This window comes from Equus quagga, chromosome 18 (genome assembly GCF_021613505.1).
Source record: "Equus quagga isolate Etosha38 chromosome 18, UCLA_HA_Equagga_1.0, whole genome shotgun sequence".
NCBI lineage: Eukaryota > Metazoa > Chordata > Mammalia > Perissodactyla > Equidae > Equus > Equus quagga.
Window position 1 is genome coordinate 43,549,373 of NC_060284.1, and position 18,089 is coordinate 43,567,461.

The following is an 18,089-nucleotide window of genomic DNA, read 5'->3' on the forward strand; positions in this document are numbered from 1 at the left end:
AAGGGTGACGACTGAGAAGAAAGTCCCATGGCCAACTAGGCACCTTTAACATTTGACTCAGAAACATATGATTCCAAGACTAGACTTTTTTCCCAACCCTGAGTATTCTCTCTGTGTGCTGCCCCATCCCTTCTTGGACTTATCCACAATAGTACTACAGCAAAACTTCTCTTGGTCTGAATTATAGTCTTTTCTCCTACACTCCTACTCTCACTCATCACACCCGTGCTTACTCCAAGTTTCCTTTTCTTCACCCTGCTAAAACACAGAGGTTTCTCTTTGTAAGTCAAAAGCTGGCTAATAGGATAAACTAACTTGTTTTCAGGCAAAAATGAGAAACACAAAGTTTCCTTTCCATTCCCAGAAATAATAAGTACATATCTTCTAAGACAATGGCCTAGTTCTGATTATCTGAGCTTGCATTGCCCAGTACTACAGTCATTGGCCATATGTAGTTATTGAGCACTTGAAATGTATCTAGTCCAAATAGAGATGTGTAAAATGCACACTAGAGATGTGTAAAATGCACACTGGTCAGTATATGGTCAGTGTAAAATGCACATCGGATCAAGATTTAGAAGAATGTAGAATAATTCGTTAACAGTTTTTTAAAAAATATTGATACATGTTAAAATGATATTTTAATATTTTGAATATAGCTATATTCAAATTAATTTCACCTATTTCTTTCTACTTTTTAAATGTGGCTACCAGAAAATTTAAAGTTACATATATAGTTTACATTATGTTTCTATTGAACAGTGTTTAAACAAGAGGAGCGAAATTATTGGTAAAAGTACAAGGCCAGGCACGAAACAAAATTGATGGCAAAATAGCAATCAAACAATTGGGGACAAAAAGGGTCTTTCAGATATGGAAAATGCAAATCATATCATTTGAGTATCCTTCAAATAATACCCTAAATTGAAATATATAAAGATTTCACTAATCAACAGACATTTCTCCATTGCATTACATTGGATTGCTCTGAAGCGTTAGATATACTGCTGCTTTAAAGACCAGGCTCCCTAAGAGCCATTCTAAAATCCAATATTAAATGCTTTTAAATAACAAAATAAAAACACTTTTAAAAGATCAGAGGGGTATAAACTGATGCAGGAGAATAAAAATATTAGCATAATTTTAAATTATAGTATAGCTGTATGATAAAAAGAGGTTCTTTTCCCTTAAAGCTTTCTTGTACTTGTTGAAAAGTATTTTAAGTGGAGATCTTAACACAAAAAAATAATTTTATGAATACTCAATGAATCTTACTATTGGGAATGCTGTTTCTTTAAATTGCGGCAAAATTCACATAACAAAACTAACCATTTTAAATGTATAATTCAGGGATGTTTAACATATTTACAAGGTCATTCATGTAGCAAGTAGCAGTACTCCATTCCTTTTTATGACTGAATGATGTTTCTTTGTATGGATATACGAAATTCTGTTTATCTATTCATCAGGCGACGGACATTTGAGTAGATTCCAATTTTTGGCTATTATAATATTACTATAAACATTTTTTTTTTCCAGGGGAAGATTTGCCCTAAGCTAACATCTGTTGCCAATCTTCCTCCTTTTTTTTTCTTCCTTTTCACCCCTCCAAAGTCCCAGTCCATAGTTGTGTATAGTTGTAAGTTCTTCTGGTTCTTTTTCATGTGAGCCACTGCCACAGCATGGCTACTGACAGATAAGTGGCGTGGTTCCACACCAAGGAACAGAACCCAGGCTGCCAAAGCAGAGCATGCTGAACCCTAACTGCTAGGTCATCAGGGCTGGCTCTGCTATAAACATTTGTGTAAAAGTTTTTGTTTGAAAACCTGCTTTCAGTACTCTTCAGGAAATGTCTAGGAGTAGAACTGCTGGGTCATGGTAATTCTAATTTTAACTTTTTGAGGAACTGTCAAACTGTTTTCCACAGTGGCTGTACCACTTTACATTCCAACCTGCAGCATATGATGGTTCCAATTTTTCCACATTTCTGAAAACATTTGTTATTTTCTGGGGAGATTTTTGTTGTTATTGTTATTCCCTTCTTGTGAAGGGGTATCTCATTGTGGTTTTCATTTTCTTTTCCCTAATGATGAATGATGTTGAGCATCTTTTCATGTGCCCATTGGTCATTTGTATATCTTTGAAGAAATGCCTATTCAAGTACTTTGCCAATTTTTACTTGGGTTGTCTTTTTGTTACTGATTTATAAGAGCTTTTTTTTTTTTGAGGAAGACTGGCCCTGAGCTAACATCCATGCCCATCTTCCTCTACTTTATACGTGGGACGCCTACCATAGCATGGCTTTTGCCAAGTGATGCCTTGTCTGTACCCAGGATCCAAACCAGCAAACCCTGGACCACCGAGAAGTGGAACATGTGAACTTAACTGCTGCGCCACCAGGCTGGCCGAGTTCTTGATATATTCTGGATACTAGACCCTCATTAAATATATGACTTGCAAATATTTTCTTTCATTCTGTGGGTTGCCTTTTCACTTTCCTGATAGCATCCTTTGATGCACAAAAGCTTTTAATTTTTTGATAAAGTGTAATTTATCCAATTTTTCTTTTGTTGCATTTATTTTTGGTGTCATATCTAAGAAACTGCTGCCAAATCCAGGAATGAAAATTTGCCCCTATGTTTTTTTTCCTAAAAGTTTTACAGTTTTAGCTCTTACATGTATGTCTTTGATTAATTTTGAATTAATTGTTGTGTATGGTGTGAGGGAAGGGTCATGCTTTTGTATGTGGTTACCCAGTTGCCCAGCATCACTTGTTAAAAAGATTATTCTTTCTCTCACTCAATGGTCTTGGCACTCTTGTCAATGATCAATTGACCATAGATACAACGGTTTATTTCTGGACTCTACATTTGATTCCATTAATCTAGATGTCTATCCTTATGATTTAATTACTCTAGCTTCATACTAAGTTCTTTTTTTTTGAGGAAGATTAGCCCTGAGCTGACTGCTGCCAATCCTCCTCTTTTTTTGCTGAGGAAGACTGGCCCTGAGCTAACATGCATGCCCATCTTCCTCTACTTTATATGTGGGATGCCTACCACAGCATGGCTTGCCAAGCAGTGCCATGTCCACACCCAGGATCCGAACTGGCGAACCTGGGCCACCGAAGCAGATTGTGTGCACTTAACTGCTGTGCCACTGGGCCTGCCCCCATAGCAAGTTCTGAAATCAGGAAATGAGTCCTCCAACTTTGTTCTTCTTTATTCAAAATTGTTTCAGCTATTTGAGGTCTCTTGTGATTCTACATGAGTTTTAGGATCAGCTTGTCCATTTCTGCAAAAATGGCAATTGAAATTTTGATAGGATTGCGTTGAATTTGTAGATCAATTTGAGTATTGCCATCTTAACAGTACTAAGTCTTCCAATCCATGAACACTAGATGTCTTTCCATCTATTTAGTTCTTCTTTAACTTCTTTCAACAATGCTTAGTTTTCAGTGTACTTCCTTGTACCTCCTTGGTTAAATTTATTGTTAAGCATTTTAATATTTTTGATGCTATTGTAAATGGAATTGTTTTCTGAATTTCCTGTTCAGATTGTTCATTGTTACTGTATAGAAATACAACTGATTTTTATATGTTTATCTCGTTTCCTGCAACTTGGTTGAACTCTTTTATTAGCTGTAATAGTTTCGGTGTGTGTGGAGTCTTCAAGATTTTCTGCATATAAGATCATGTCACCTGTGAACAGGGATTGTTTACCTCTTCTCTTCTAGTTTGGAAGCCAGTTTTTTACCTTCTTCTTGACTAATTGCACTGGCTAGTACCTCCAGTACCATGTTAAATAGAAGTGGCAAGAGCAGACATCCTTGCCTTGTTCTCGATCTTAGAGGGAAAGTCTTCCGTCTTTCATCATTAAATATGTAGTTATCTGTGGGTTTTTCACAGATGTCTTTTTACCAGTTTGAGGAAGTTTCCTTCCATTCCTTGATTTTAGTGTTTTTGTCATAAACTGGTATTGGAAATTGTTGAATACTTTTTTCTGCATAAATAGAGATGATTGTGTGGTTCTCTTCCTTTGTTCTATTTAATGTGGTGGCTTACACTGACTGATTTCCATATGTTAAACTACCCTTGCCTTCCTGGGATAAATCCCACTTGGTCAGGGTGTCCAATTATTTTAACATGCTGCTGGATTTGGTGTGCTAGTATTTTGTTGAGGATTTTTACACTTTTATTCAAAACAGGTATTAGTCTGTAGCCTTCATTTCTTGTGATGTCTTTGTCTGGTTTTGGTATGAGGATAATACTGACCTCATTGAATGAGTCAGAAAGAATTATTTCATCTTCTATTTCTTTGAAGAGTTTGAGAAGGATGTGTGTTAATTCTTTAAGTCCTTCATAGAATTCACCAGTGAAGCAATCTGGTCCTGGGCTTTCTTTGAAAGTTTTAAAATTACTGATTCAATCTCTTCAGTTGTTACAGGTCTATTCAGATTCTGTATTTCTTCTTGAGTCAGTTTTGGTAGTTTGTACATTTCAAGGAATTTGTCCATTTTATCTAAGTTATCTAATTTGCTGGCATACAATGGTTCACAGTATCCTCTTATAATCTTTTTAATTTCTGTAAGGTCAGTAGTAATGTCCCCAGTTTCATTCTTTTATTTTTTAAATGATTTTATTTTTCCTTTTTTTCTCCTTTTTTCCTCCCCAAAGCCCCCCAGTACATAGCTGTATATTTTTAGTTGTGGGTCCTTCTAGTTGTGGCATGTGGGATGCTGCCTCAGAACGGCTCAATGAGTGGTGCCATGTCCGCACCCAGGATGCAAACCGGTGAAACCCTGGGCCATTGAAGTGGAGTGCATGAACTTAACCACTTGGCCACAGGGCCGGCTCCTGACCCCCAGTTTCATTCTTGATTTTAGCAATCTGAGTCTTTTCTCTTTTTTAATTGGTCAGTCTAGCTAAAAGTTTGCCAATTTTGTTGATCTTTTAAAAAACCAATCTTTGGTTTCATTGATTCTACTGTTTTTCTATTCTCTATTTTGTTGATCTCACTTTAATCTTTAATACTTCCTTTCTTTTGCTTGGAGTTTAGTTGGTTCTTCATTTTATAGTTGTTATAAAGTTACTGATTTGAGATCTTCTTTTTTAATATAGGTGTTTACAGCTATAAATTAGCCTCTGAGCACTGCTTTTGCTGTATCTCATAAGTTTTAGTATGCTGTATTTTCATTTTCATTCATCCCAAAGTATTTTCTAATTTCCCTTGTGTTTTCTTCTTTGATTCCTTGTTTAAGAGTCTGTTGTTTAATTTCCACATAGTCTAATATTGTGACATTTCTGGATTTCCTTCTGTTCTTGATTTCTAATTTCATTCCACTGTGGTTAGAGTGGATACTTCATATGATTTCAATCTTTTTAAATTTACTGAGAATTGTTTAGGTCCTAAGTATGGCATATCCTGGAGAATGTTCCATGTACACTTGAGAAGAATGTGTATTCTACTGTTGTTGCAGAGTGTTACATACAAGTCTGTTAGGTCTAATTGGTTTATAGTGTTGTTCAAGTCTTCTACTTCCTTGTGTATCTTTTGTCTAGTTAGTCTATTCATTACTGAAGTCTCCACCTATTATTGTTAAACTGTCTATCTCTCCCTTCAATTTTGTCAGCTTTTGCTTCACATATTTTGGGGCTGTTATTAGATACATATAAGTTTATACTTATTATATCTTCTTGATGGAGTGAACCTCTTTTATCACTACTTAACATCATTCTGTGTCTTATAAAATTTTTGTCTTAAACTCTATTTTGTCTGATATTAGTTTAGCCACTCCCTCACTCTTTGGTTACCATTTGCATGGAATATCTTTTTCCAAACTTTTACTTTCTACTTCCTTGCATCTTTGTATCTAAAGCAAGTCTCTTGTAGATAGTATATAGTTGAACTATGTTTTCTAATCCATTCTGCCAATCAATGCCTTTTAACTGGAGAGTTTAATCTACTTACATTTAAGTAACTAATAATAAGGACTTGTTTCTGTCCTCTTTGTTTTCTATATGTTCTATCTCTTCCTATTTGTTTTCTATACGTCCTACCATTTTTATCCTCATTTCTGGCATTACTGCCTTCTTTTGTGTTAGATAGATATTTTCTAGTATATCATTTTGATTCCCTTCTTATTTCTTTTACCATATATTTTTTAGTTATTTCTTAGTGGTTAACAGTTAACAATTATATTTAACATCTTAATTTATAACAATCTAGTTTGAATTAATACCAACTTACTTTCAATAGTATACAAAACTTTGCTCCTATATAGCTCTTCCCTCACTCCTTATGTTATTAAGGTCACAAATTACATCTTTATAAATTGTATGTCCATCATACATAAATTTGTAATTATTATTTTACATAGTTGTCTTTTAAATCATATAGAAGAAAAGCATTACAAACTAAAACTGCATTAATATTGACTTTTATATTTACTTAAGTAGTTACTTTTAATGGTGTTCTTTATTGCTTTGTGTAGAGTCTTATCTAGTATCCTTTTATTTCAGCCTGAAGGGCTAATTTTAGAATTCCTTATAGGACAGATCCACTAGCAATGAACTCTCTCAGTTTTTGTTTATCTGGGAATGTCTTAATTTCTCCTTCATTTCTGAAGGATAAATGTGCTGGATATAGAATCCTTAGCTGACAGTTTTCTTTCTTTCAGAATTTTGTCATCCCACTCCCTCCTGGCTTCTATGGTCTCTGATGAGAAGTAAGTTATTAATCTTATTGAAGATCCCTTATATGTGATGAGTCAATTCTCTCTTGCTGCTTTCAGAAATCTCTCCTTGTCTTTGGCTTTTGAAAGCTTAATTATAGTTTGTCTCATTGTGGATGTCTTTGAGTATATAATACTTGGGGGTCCATTGAGTTTCTTGGATGTGTAGATCGATATCTTTCACCAAATTTGGGATCTTTTCAGCCATTACTTCTTTAAATATTCTCTCTGCCCCTTTCTCTTTCTGGGACTCCATTATGCATAGGTTAGCATGCTTAATAATGTCCCACAGGTCTGTTAAGCTCTGTTCATTTTTCTTCATTCCTTTATATTTTCTGCTCCTCAGACTGGGCAACCTCAACTGACCTAAATCAAGTCTGCTGATTCCTTCTTCTGCCTGCTCAAATCTGCTGCTGAACTCCTACAGGAAGTTTTTTATTTCGGTTATACTTTTCAACTCTAGAATTTCTACTTAGTTCCTTTTTATTATTTCTACCTCTTTATCAATATTCTCTAATGGTGAGACATCATTCTCATGGTTTCCTTCAGTTCTTTGTACATGGCTTCCTTTACCTCTTTGAGCATATTTAAAAGTCTTTGTCTAGAAAGTCTGAAGTCTAGGCTTCCTCAAGAACAGTTTCTATTCATTTCCTTTCTTTCCCGTGTATGGGGCATATTTTGTTTCTTTGTATGTCCTGTAATTTTTTGTTGAAAACTGGAAATTTTGAATATTATAATCTAGCAACTCTAGAAATCAAATTTCCCCTCCTCCCCAGGATTCGTTGTTGCTGCTTGTTGTAATACTTTGTTTAATGACTTTCCTGAACTAATTTTGTGAAGTTTGTATTCTCTCTGTCATATGTGACCAGTGAAGTCTCTGCTCCTTTAGCTTAATGGTCAGCCAGTGATTTGATAGAGATTGCCTTAAATACCTGGAACCAAAAACAAAACAAAAAATAAGTCTTTGAAGTTGGGTTCTGCGTGTGTATTGGGGCACACCTTCAACACTCAGTCAGGCAATTTACAACTCTGCCTTAGCCTTTACTTTCTGGTGGTGCAGAACCTGAAAGTTAGACAAACATGAGAGCTTAGGGCCTTCTTGAGTCTTTTCTGAGCATGTGACCAACCTTGGGTATGTGTGGGGCCTTTGAGATTCCCAGGAATATGTAGGAGCTTTTCAAAGCCTTTATTTCCCAAAGTATCTCATTCCCCAGCCTTTCCTCCCAAGCTTTATGGTTTGTCTATTGTTTTCCCCAGCTTTATCCCTTGGCCCAGGCAGCAGGGGCTAATGCATTTCTCTTTAAATGATTGCAACAAATGCCCCCACAGTGTAGGTGTGTTAGTGCTGGGAGAGCTCTGAATTAACGGAAATAAAGACAAGCTCCTTGAGCTGGTCCTTCAGGGAGCCACCAAACAGGTCAAAATAAACACCCACAATTCTTTGCAAATAGGTTCATTCTACTTCCTCTGATAGCAGGAACCTATATCCAGAATGCAGACTGTCATCTTCAAGGCTGCTGCTGAGCTAGGGAGTGGGAGATGGGGCCAGTCTAAGTTAAAACATCACAAAGCTCTCTTATAGGAATTTGACTGTTTTTTTTTAATTGATTAAGTATTTTCCAGGCTGCTATAAACTTTTTTCTTTAAAGATTGGCACCTGAGCTAACAACTGTTGCCAATCTTCTTCTTTTTTTTTTTCCTGCTTTTTCTCCCCAAATCCCCCCAGTACATAGTTGCTATATTCTAGTTGTGGGTCCTTCTAGCTGTGGCAGGTGGGACACCGCCTCAACATGGCCTGATGAGTGGTGCCATGTCCGGACCCAGGATCCGAACCAGTGATACCCTGGGCCACCGAAGTGGAGTTTGCAAACTTAACCACTTGGCCACTGGGCTGGCCCCTGCTATAAACTTTTGATTAGTTTCCAGACTTTGAATAAAGGTGATTCACTGTTATGGAGTTCCTTACACTGCCATTTTTGTTCCACCTTGGATGGTCTTCTTATATTGGTGAGGGGAGAGACATAGGGGACAATGCTAAATTCACGTTATTAAGGAAGTATTCCTTGATTAATCCCAACCGTGGCCATATTTTTACTCTTGGCATTTATTTAGTATTAGATTAATACTTATTAACCTGTTCCCTTTAAATATTAAGTTGACTTAACGATTTTACATTTTGTTTCTTCAAAATATAAAGTTGATACAAAGAACTATAAAAAATAAATGCTGTTAACATGAAAAAAAATTCAGTTAGAGCTATATTTTACTTATTTTGAATCCCCTTCTCATGCCTCCAATCCTATTAGCAACTAAAGTTCTCAGGACTGAATGAATGCTTTAAATGAATGATTTAAATGAAAAACAAAATTAAAGCAGGTGGCATAAGTATTTTAGTACTCTATCTAGTATTATCACCAATTAGATCAGCATTCTTCACTTTAAAAAGTATTTCTAGTATAATTTCTATTCAAAAGGATAGATAAGCTTATCATTTCAGAAGCAAAATACATGTCAGTAAACACTGCAAATTTGTCTCTACTATACAAAAAGAGAAAGAGGGCTGCTAACGACTCCACATGTCTTACAAACAGACAAAAGGAAACATAAAATCATTTGCCTGAGTTTCCTTCAAAACAAACTTAGTTTCCATATATTCCAAACTTACTCATTGTTTAATTCTAAAGCTTGATAGGCTGCTTTGATTCGAGCTGGAGGATTTCTTTCCCTCCATGCCTTCTGCATAACTGTAGAAAAAATATTTCAAAAAGTAGATGAGATGGTAAACATAAATAATCTTACGCAAAATGCATGACAAATGAGCTAGGAGAGAAAACAAAGATTTAAATAACATGTTCTTAAACATAAGAAACAAGAAATTGGGGTGCTAGCTCACATTAATGTTATGAGAAATTTACATTAAATTTGGAAGCTTCATATGTAATAAATATATTCTTTTTCTGATTTATTTGAATAACAACATATAAGATACTTAAGTTAATTACATCATTATTATACAGGAATATTTATATATCTAAATGCATATTAAAATTGAGTTTGAGTGACATCAGATTATAATCTGTGAAATATTCTAGTTCTTTCATCATTTTGAAAAGGTTCTACGAAACTGCTGAAAATATACAAGAGACTTAAAAACAAAGTCTTTGTCTAATCAATTATTTGATCTAGGAAGAATGTTTGAGTTTGCAATTTGTATAAAAAGGGGCAAAAAATTAATTCAGAATATAGTACATTTGTGAAAAATGTCAGTTTCTACCAAGATTCAACAAAAGCCATAATTAGAATCTCTCTGGAATAACAATAGCAGTTTTGCTACCATTTACTGTACCAAACTGAAATTTCACACTAATAAAGTTTTCAAAAAATTAAACAAACAAATAAACAAACTAGATTCATGAAACTATCTGGCCTATTTCAAGTTTGATAAGAAAAATAGAGAATTTATGAATGTTGCTTTTGGAACAAAACCTACAACTGTCCAGAAAGAATAATGTGGAAAATGTTTGAGCTTTCCTTTGGAAACAAAATATTAGTCTTGGCTTAGAAAAGGAGACAATATATTCTATATGTGTAACAAAAATACATTTCTCATATCAAACCTGTCACCAGCTAGCTGATAGCTAATGCTTCCTGAACTTGACAAACTGATGTAAGTCACCACTCATCTGATCATAACCAGGTAAAGAATAGCATTTTGCTGTAACATTAAAATAGTACATAAAAATCAAGTATAATGTTAGACTTGCCATTTTTGATGATGAGGCTCTCTTCTATAAGTTACGTGATATTTACAAGGCAAGTTCTGATACTGAATCTTTACCAATATTTTAAATGGTTATTTGGTATTCTTCTACATTAAGTACGTATCATAATTTATCTAACCAATTCTCTTTTGATGGACAATTAAGTTACACCCAAATTTTGCTAATATAGAAATATTGTGTTAATCATCTTTCAACATCTATCTTTGCATATGTGACCAAATATTTCCTTTCTAGAAGTAGAATAGTTGGTTAAAATATATGCATCTTTTAAAAGATTTTGGATATATACTCCCAAACTCCTCTAAATAAAATTGTATTAATTTATATTCTTTCAGGCAGTGAAGGAGAGTGACTGTTTCCCTACTTCCTTACCAACACTGAGGAGTATCATTTGCTAAAACACGAAAACTATCTCATTTCCATTTCCAATTCTTGTATTTCTAGTAAGGTCATCAAATGCACCATTAAGCATTTTTTCTTATTCTTATGTTTTCAATGGCTCTATCCAGCCTTTCAGGATTATTCCTCGCAACCTATGCAATTCTAAGCCAAAGGAGAAAGGGAAATAAAGTAGAGGGAGAAAAATATCTATTTCTTTCTAAAACAAGGTTAAGGAATAATTTAAAGCAAAATGCTGATTTAGTATTCAACTGTTCTGTTTAAGAACTGTTAATATGCTTTAAAAAATAATACAAGCTGTTAGCAATTCAATCAAATTTACCTATTTTTCAAGTTAAATAATATTCCAATATGCTAACAAGCAGAAAAAAGATTAGCATTTATCCCAAGGTCAGGGTCACAAATATAAATGCCTATAAAGACCAGGAGAAAACATAAATGAGTGAAAAGCACATGTACTGTCTAAAAGAGAGTCACAGCTCAGCTCTAAGTGATTGCTGCCAAGCCGAAATGCAGGTCCAGTTTTGCCGTATTTTCCAACTTTCAAAAAGTATAAATCCAGGGGCCAGCCCAGTGGTGTAGTGGTTAAGTTCATGTGCTCCGCTTTGGTGTCCTGGGGTTCACGAGTTTGGAGCCAGGTACAGACCTACACACCACTTGTCAAGCCATGCTGGGGCGGCATCCCACATACTACATAGAGGAAGATTGGCACAGATGTTACCTCAGCAATAATCTTCCTCAAGCAAAAACAGGAAGATTGACAACAGATATTACCTCAGGGCCAATCTTCCTCACCAAAAAAAAAGAAGAAGAAGAAGAAGAAATCTGGATTTTAATGCTAATTTCCTGATTTTTAAGTGTTGAAAAAAGAAATACTATGAATACACATTATCCAAAAAACATCACTGTCTGGCCTTGAAGATACGTTTGTTCTCTGTCTTAGATAAACAAATCAAGGAGTAAAACAAAATCTACTAATTTATTAGTTACTGATGACAATAGTCAAGAGAAATTTGTCACATCACACATATATACACATTTGTCTTTTTTTAATATAAAACTACAGCTTTAAACATTACCTTTATATGACTGTCTGAAAAGATCATTATGGAGTCAACAGTCCATTTCTGGGTTATCATTCACAGATAAAGTCTATCCTTGAGTTCAATCCTTAGCTGGGATTACGCACACCTCTAGAAGTACATGAAACTTTGCAAAGACCAAAATGGGATGCATGATTTTAAAAGAATCAATTTTTAAAGCCTCAACTTTATATGACTCTTTCCTATAACTGATTTACCTTAAGAATGTTCCTCTGATTGGTCTATGCATCATGCTGACTTCCCTTTCCTAACCAAAATCCACTCCCCTACTCCTCAAAAGATATCATCCTTTCTCCTACTTTACAAAAGAAAGGCTTACTTCTCACCCATCCTGAATCTTTCCAAGGTGCATTGCCCTAGAGCGTAAAAATCTCCAGCGGCCAAAGGAACAATTCAAATTCGGGTTTGGGGGCAGCCATTTTAAATCAAGCCACCTATAATAGGGATTCCTGCCTTTTACTTATTTAACAGTGAAGCTCGCCTTAGAGTTTTGGCCTCTGGATACGCTGAATTCAAGTATATTGTAGAGTGAGAAGAGAGTGATAACAATTTTTATCAGTTCTATTTTCAGTACCCCTCTCCTTTTACTATCAAAGAATGCATTGCTCCTAAGGGAAGGTCCCCATACAATAAGGCAAACAGGGCATTAGTAAGGGATAATAAAGGCGGTGGAATCTTATTTTGGAGAAGTAATAAGCTCGAGGGAAAGCTCCAAGACTTATCTATCTTTCTATCTTAGAATCTGAATTCAGAAAGGAGATGGTTGTCATGGGGATGCATGTTAACATGTTTATTTGAATTGAAAAATGATGGGGCCAGCCTGGTGGCGGGAGCGGTTAAGTTTGCACGTTCCGCTTTGGTGGCCCAGGGTACACCAGATTGGATCCCGGGTATGGGCCCTACACACCGCTTGGCAACCCACGCTGTGGCAGGCGTCCCACATATAAAGTAGAGGAAGATGGGCACAGATGTTAGCTCAGGGCCAGTCTTCCTCAGAAAAAAGAGGAGGATTGGCAGCAGATGTTAGCTCAGGGCTAATCTTCCTCAAAAAAAAAAAAAACGAAAGAAAAATGAAGTCAGACTTCTCTGCCAGAAAGTAAGTCTGATATGACTGATAGGATTGACAATGAGAACTCACCCAGCCAATCAGATTATATGGAGGACATTTTCCAAAGTTGAAAGAGCCAAATATGTATCTCCAAGGATTTGACAAAAATATAAAGTATATGATACCATTTAGAACCTTATTATCAAAGGATATTTAAATTTTTTAAAATGTATACAAAAGTTTTTATTGTGGAAAACCATATAAGCATGATAAACAAAAGACTCAAATATAAAATAATTATAATAAAATCATATAGAGTTGTGGAATGAATATGAGTTCAAGAAGAAAAAGGTCTTATATAAAATTTACTACTGTTAAAGAGTACTTGTTCATGTATTTTTCAATGGATAATGGTAGCTATCAAATCATTAGATTCTTGAGATACATTTAAATATAGCGTATTCTAGTTTTATTTTTAAATGTCTATATTTATAATATGTTGAAAATTACATTCTTTGCAATTATTTAACCTTATAATGTCAATTTAAAAATGTGTGAAGGGATCCATAGTTTTTCAAAATTCTTTTAGGAGAAAATGTTTTAATGTTTTTTTTTTAAATGGATTGCCAGCCCTGTGCTTTCAGAGACCATGTGACCTGTCAACTCCTCTTAGGTCCTCATACATCAAAATCCCTTAATTAATTTTTTAATTTTTTTATTTCATTTTAGTTTTTTAGGAAGATTAGCCCTGAGCTAACATCTACCACCAATCCTCCTCTTTTTGCTGAGGAAGACTGGCCCTGAGCTAACTTCCATGCCCATCTTCCTCTATTTCATGTGGCACACCTGCTATAGCATGGCTTGACAAGCAGTGTGTAGGTCGGCACCCAGGATCTGAACTGGTGAACCATGGGCTGCCGAAGTGGAAGGTGTGAACTTAACCACTGCACCACCGGGCTGGTCCTGAACAAAAGTGTTTTAAGACCACAGCTTTGGTGGATAGTCATAGTTGCTACTTGAAAAGACTGCCAATGACTGCAATTCTACCTGTGAGAAGGAGGTGAAGCCTTAATTTCCAGTCATCTCAGTCCTTAAAGTTAACACACAATACTGATTTTCCACTGCTTACTTCCCCAACACCTACACTTTTGCCATTAATATAAACATTAAGCATATAAACATAAAGCAATTCCTTTTTCTCCTTTTTGCAATTAAACCATTTCATGAAACCACACCAAAGATCCTTGGGTTTCCTGCTACCATCTACACTTAATATATTTAATCCAGCAGAGGTGTATCACAATGAACTCACTTCAGTGGCAGAAAATTAGCTATTTTTCAGACCCTTATTGTTGGTGGTTTTCTTCCGCATATCCATGTGGTGAGGAGACGCAGCAATAGTGTAGTGGTTAAGAGCCAGACTTGAGTTTGAAACCCAACTTTATCATTTATTAGCTAGGTGACTTAGGGCATGTTACTGGATTCCCCTTTGCCTCAGTTCCTTTATTTTTCTTTTCATATTTATTTTTTGAGGACAATTAGCCCTGAGCTAACATCTGCTGCCAATCCTCCTCTTTTTGCTGAGGAAGACTGGCCCTGAGCTAACTGCCATGCCCATCTTCCTCTATTTTATGTGGGACACTGAGCTAACATCTGTGCCCATCTTCCTCTACTTTATATGTGGGACACCTGCCACAGCATGGTTTGACAAGTGGTGAGTAGGTCCGCACCCAGGATCTGAACTGGCAAACCCTGGACTGCCGAAGTGGAATGTGTGAACTTAACTGCTACACCACCGGGCTGGCCTCTCCTTTATTTTTAAAATGAGGCTGATAACAGCACCTATCTTACAAAATGATTGGGAAGATTAAATTAGTATATTTATATAAATTGCTTAGAATAGTGCTTGGTGCATAATAAGTGTTATACAAGTGTTAGCTTTTACTAGTCAAATTGCTTAAGGCATCTGTGACACCAAGGTAATTCATTCATTTGTATTTTCATCAAAGAATAAATATTAATATTTACAGTATGCCAGGCAATGTGCTAGATGATAGGGATTGAAACATGACAAATATAGTCCCTGCTTTCCAAAGTTTCACACCCTATTAGGGAGGACAAATATTAAAGCAACATGATGACATTAACAAATAAATATTTGTGGTTGAACAAATTAACTAAAATTATTTCACTGAGGTCTGGACTAAGTACTGTAGAACCACAGAGAAGAAAGTGTTTAACTCTGACAGGAGATCCCAGAGAAGGCTTCCTAGAGAACGTGGCTTTTAATTTGGATCTTAAAGGATAAAAGTAGGAGGGATAAAAGTAGATGGATAAGTAAGAAGGAAGAGAGCGTTCAAAGTAGAATAGTTGTGATAAAGATCCCTGTCTCTAAGTGGTACATTTAAGAGTCTCAATACTCTCTTCTACAGAGAAGAGCTTAGAGAGTACCAAACGTAGACATTTCTATGATCTTCCACCACTGTATATGCATCTCTAACTTACAACTGGAATAAAATATACCCCATTTTTCTCTATGTGCCATTCCCCAATGTTTACACTTTGTCTTACTCTTTTCTTTTATGTATAATCGCAGGTGTTAATTTCCCAGACCAAAAGTGGGTACACTGTTCTCTGCATAAGCAGTTGCCATGTTTGATCTGAAAGGTTTTTTAAGCAATAAAAGAAGCTATTTAATATTTTTATAAAATACTTTGTAAGAGGAAAAGGCAGTATAACAATCTAGCTTACAATCATAGTTAGTTTCAATTTAATCTGGGTTTCTTATCAGTGAGGCAAACAACTCCAAGCCAAATAACTTTGTATATTATAACAAATAACTCTAAAGAACTTTAAAAATAATTCTCATGACTACCGTTTTACCCCATGAACAGATATGACACGTACCTGTGTCTGAAGGACGTAAAAAGTCCGTGTCACAGGTGAAAAAAGTCTGATGGTCCTGAGCTGACAAATTCATGTCATAGTATGTAAGAGGCTCTTTACCAGTCACCCAAGTGTATCTTTACCAAAACACAAGAGAACAGGCAAATTCAAGATGAGAAAGCATCTGTCTGCTATAACAGACATTATTTAAATTTCAGAAATAAACTGCTACAAACTCTATTTCAGGATGTTTTAAAGGCTTATTATAATCAGTAAAACAAAAGAGATAACCCATACAAACTACTTAGAGTGTGATGATAAAACATCAAAAACCAAAAAGCAAAAGCCTAGATTATTCAATAGATAATGCTTCAAAATTGGATTTGAAGGGATAAAACAATTTGACTTAGATATATACCTTATTAAACACACTTAAATAAATTCTCAGTGAGTTACAATTAAATAGTAAAAGTAAAACTAGAAAGAAACTAGGAGGAAACATAGGGATTTTCACCAGATCTCAAGATCGTAAAGGGCTTTCAAAGCATTAAAGCTAAGAGAAACTTCTTCTAGATTTTACTAAACTATAAATTTAAGCTTTCAGATTCCCCTGAAACCCACAATAATTAATTTCAAGTTAACAAACTGGCTAATAAATACATTTTTAACTGTCCAATTCCATTAGTAATTAACAAATAACAAATTAAAATAACATTTTTACTTTTCACCTATCAAATCGGCTAATACAGCACGTTGTCAAGGGTGAGGTGGGGTACAGACTCACACATACTGCTAGTATAAATGTAAATTGGCATTTACACGTCTCGTTCCAGAAACCAATTAGGCAATATCTATCAGATGTCTTAAAAATATTCACAGAAAGCTAGGGAATTGGTATATGGAACAGTAATTCTCTCTACGTTTGTTTATTTTTGAAATTTTCCATAATTAAAAAAAGAAAAGATTAAAGGGAAGAAAAAAAACTGTTCACACCTTTTGATTCAGTAATCCTAGTGTTACAAATCAACTCTAAGGAAATAATCATAGATGTGGCTAAATATTTATATATATACATAAAGATTTCCCTCTAGTGTAAATGTTAACAGCGAAATATAATCTGTGACCCAGATAGGGGAGCAGTAGGTGATTTAAGGTACCTCCCTGTAATAGAATATAGTACAACCATTAAAAATCATGTTTTTTGAAGAAATTCCTATTTTGAAGAAATTCTGTGGGAAATTCACACACTGTGTTAGAAAAAAAGGACGTAAAACTTTATATACATTATGATGTTCAAGTTTTATCTCTATATATGCATATAGAAGAGAGACTGGCTGGAAATACATATTAGCAGTTGTTACTTAGTGGTAGCAAATGGCGATTTTTACTTTCTCTTTTATACCTCTCTTTATTTTCCAATTTTATACAACGGACATGCATACATTTTATAACCACAAAAATAAGCATTTAAAAAGCACATTATATGTGTTATTCACATATACAATCAATGATTTTAAGTTATTTAATAGTGTAAGTTGCCTTGCCATTTAAAGTTTTTGCTATTTTGTGAGAAATTATCATGAAGGAAAAAACACACAAATTCTTGTTCACTTAGTAAAGTTTTGCTACACATTCTAAAACCATAAAAAATTATTTATCAACAATCTACATTATTCCCAAAATGATTTAAGCAGTTAAAAACGTAATGTACAATATCAATCACCTAAATTAGAAGTAAATAAAAAAGCCTCAGTAAAGTAGAAACAAGGCTTGGGCCATGAAACAGAGCCTGGAATGAAGCTACCATATGAAACGCATCCCAAAGAGTTCTATGCACTTGGTGAGGTTGGCTACAATATGACTTTAAGCTTTCTAGAAGCACACGACGATTACCAATGCAACCTAGACTTTTATGTAAAGATAAGCTAATCATTCAAAAAGAAGCATAAGTGTTCCTGATACTAAGATAAGAAATTTCTCTTTAAGATCTTCATGAAGTGGACACCGTATCACATAACAAGGAATAGCCTAAAAACTTTTTAATAAACACTGTGAGAAGTTCAAGGATCTGTTTCTTGCAGAATCCCTTAATACAGGCTAATAGCATCTCTCACCAAAGACTAGCTTTCCCTTCCCAG

The 18,089-nt window shown here is 35.0% G+C and overlaps 1 protein-coding gene across 2 annotated transcripts in view; it reads right to left on the bottom strand.

Moving 5' to 3' along the window:
- The window catches only part of ST7L (suppression of tumorigenicity 7 like), a 62,973-nt gene that overhangs the window by 31,951 nt on the left and 12,933 nt on the right, over nucleotides 1–18,089 (bottom strand). For both annotated transcript variants that reach the window (XR_006886066.1, XM_046645858.1), the window contains exons 5-6: nucleotides 15,973–16,088; nucleotides 9,399–9,477 (exon numbers count right to left, since the gene is read on the bottom strand). Coding sequence is in view for 1 of the 2 variants with exons in the window: in XM_046645858.1 (XP_046501814.1) it covers nucleotides 9,399–9,477; nucleotides 15,973–16,088 (195 nt within the window). In the remaining variant the exon portion in view is untranslated. The remainder of the gene's footprint in view (nucleotides 1–9,398; nucleotides 9,478–15,972; nucleotides 16,089–18,089) is intronic.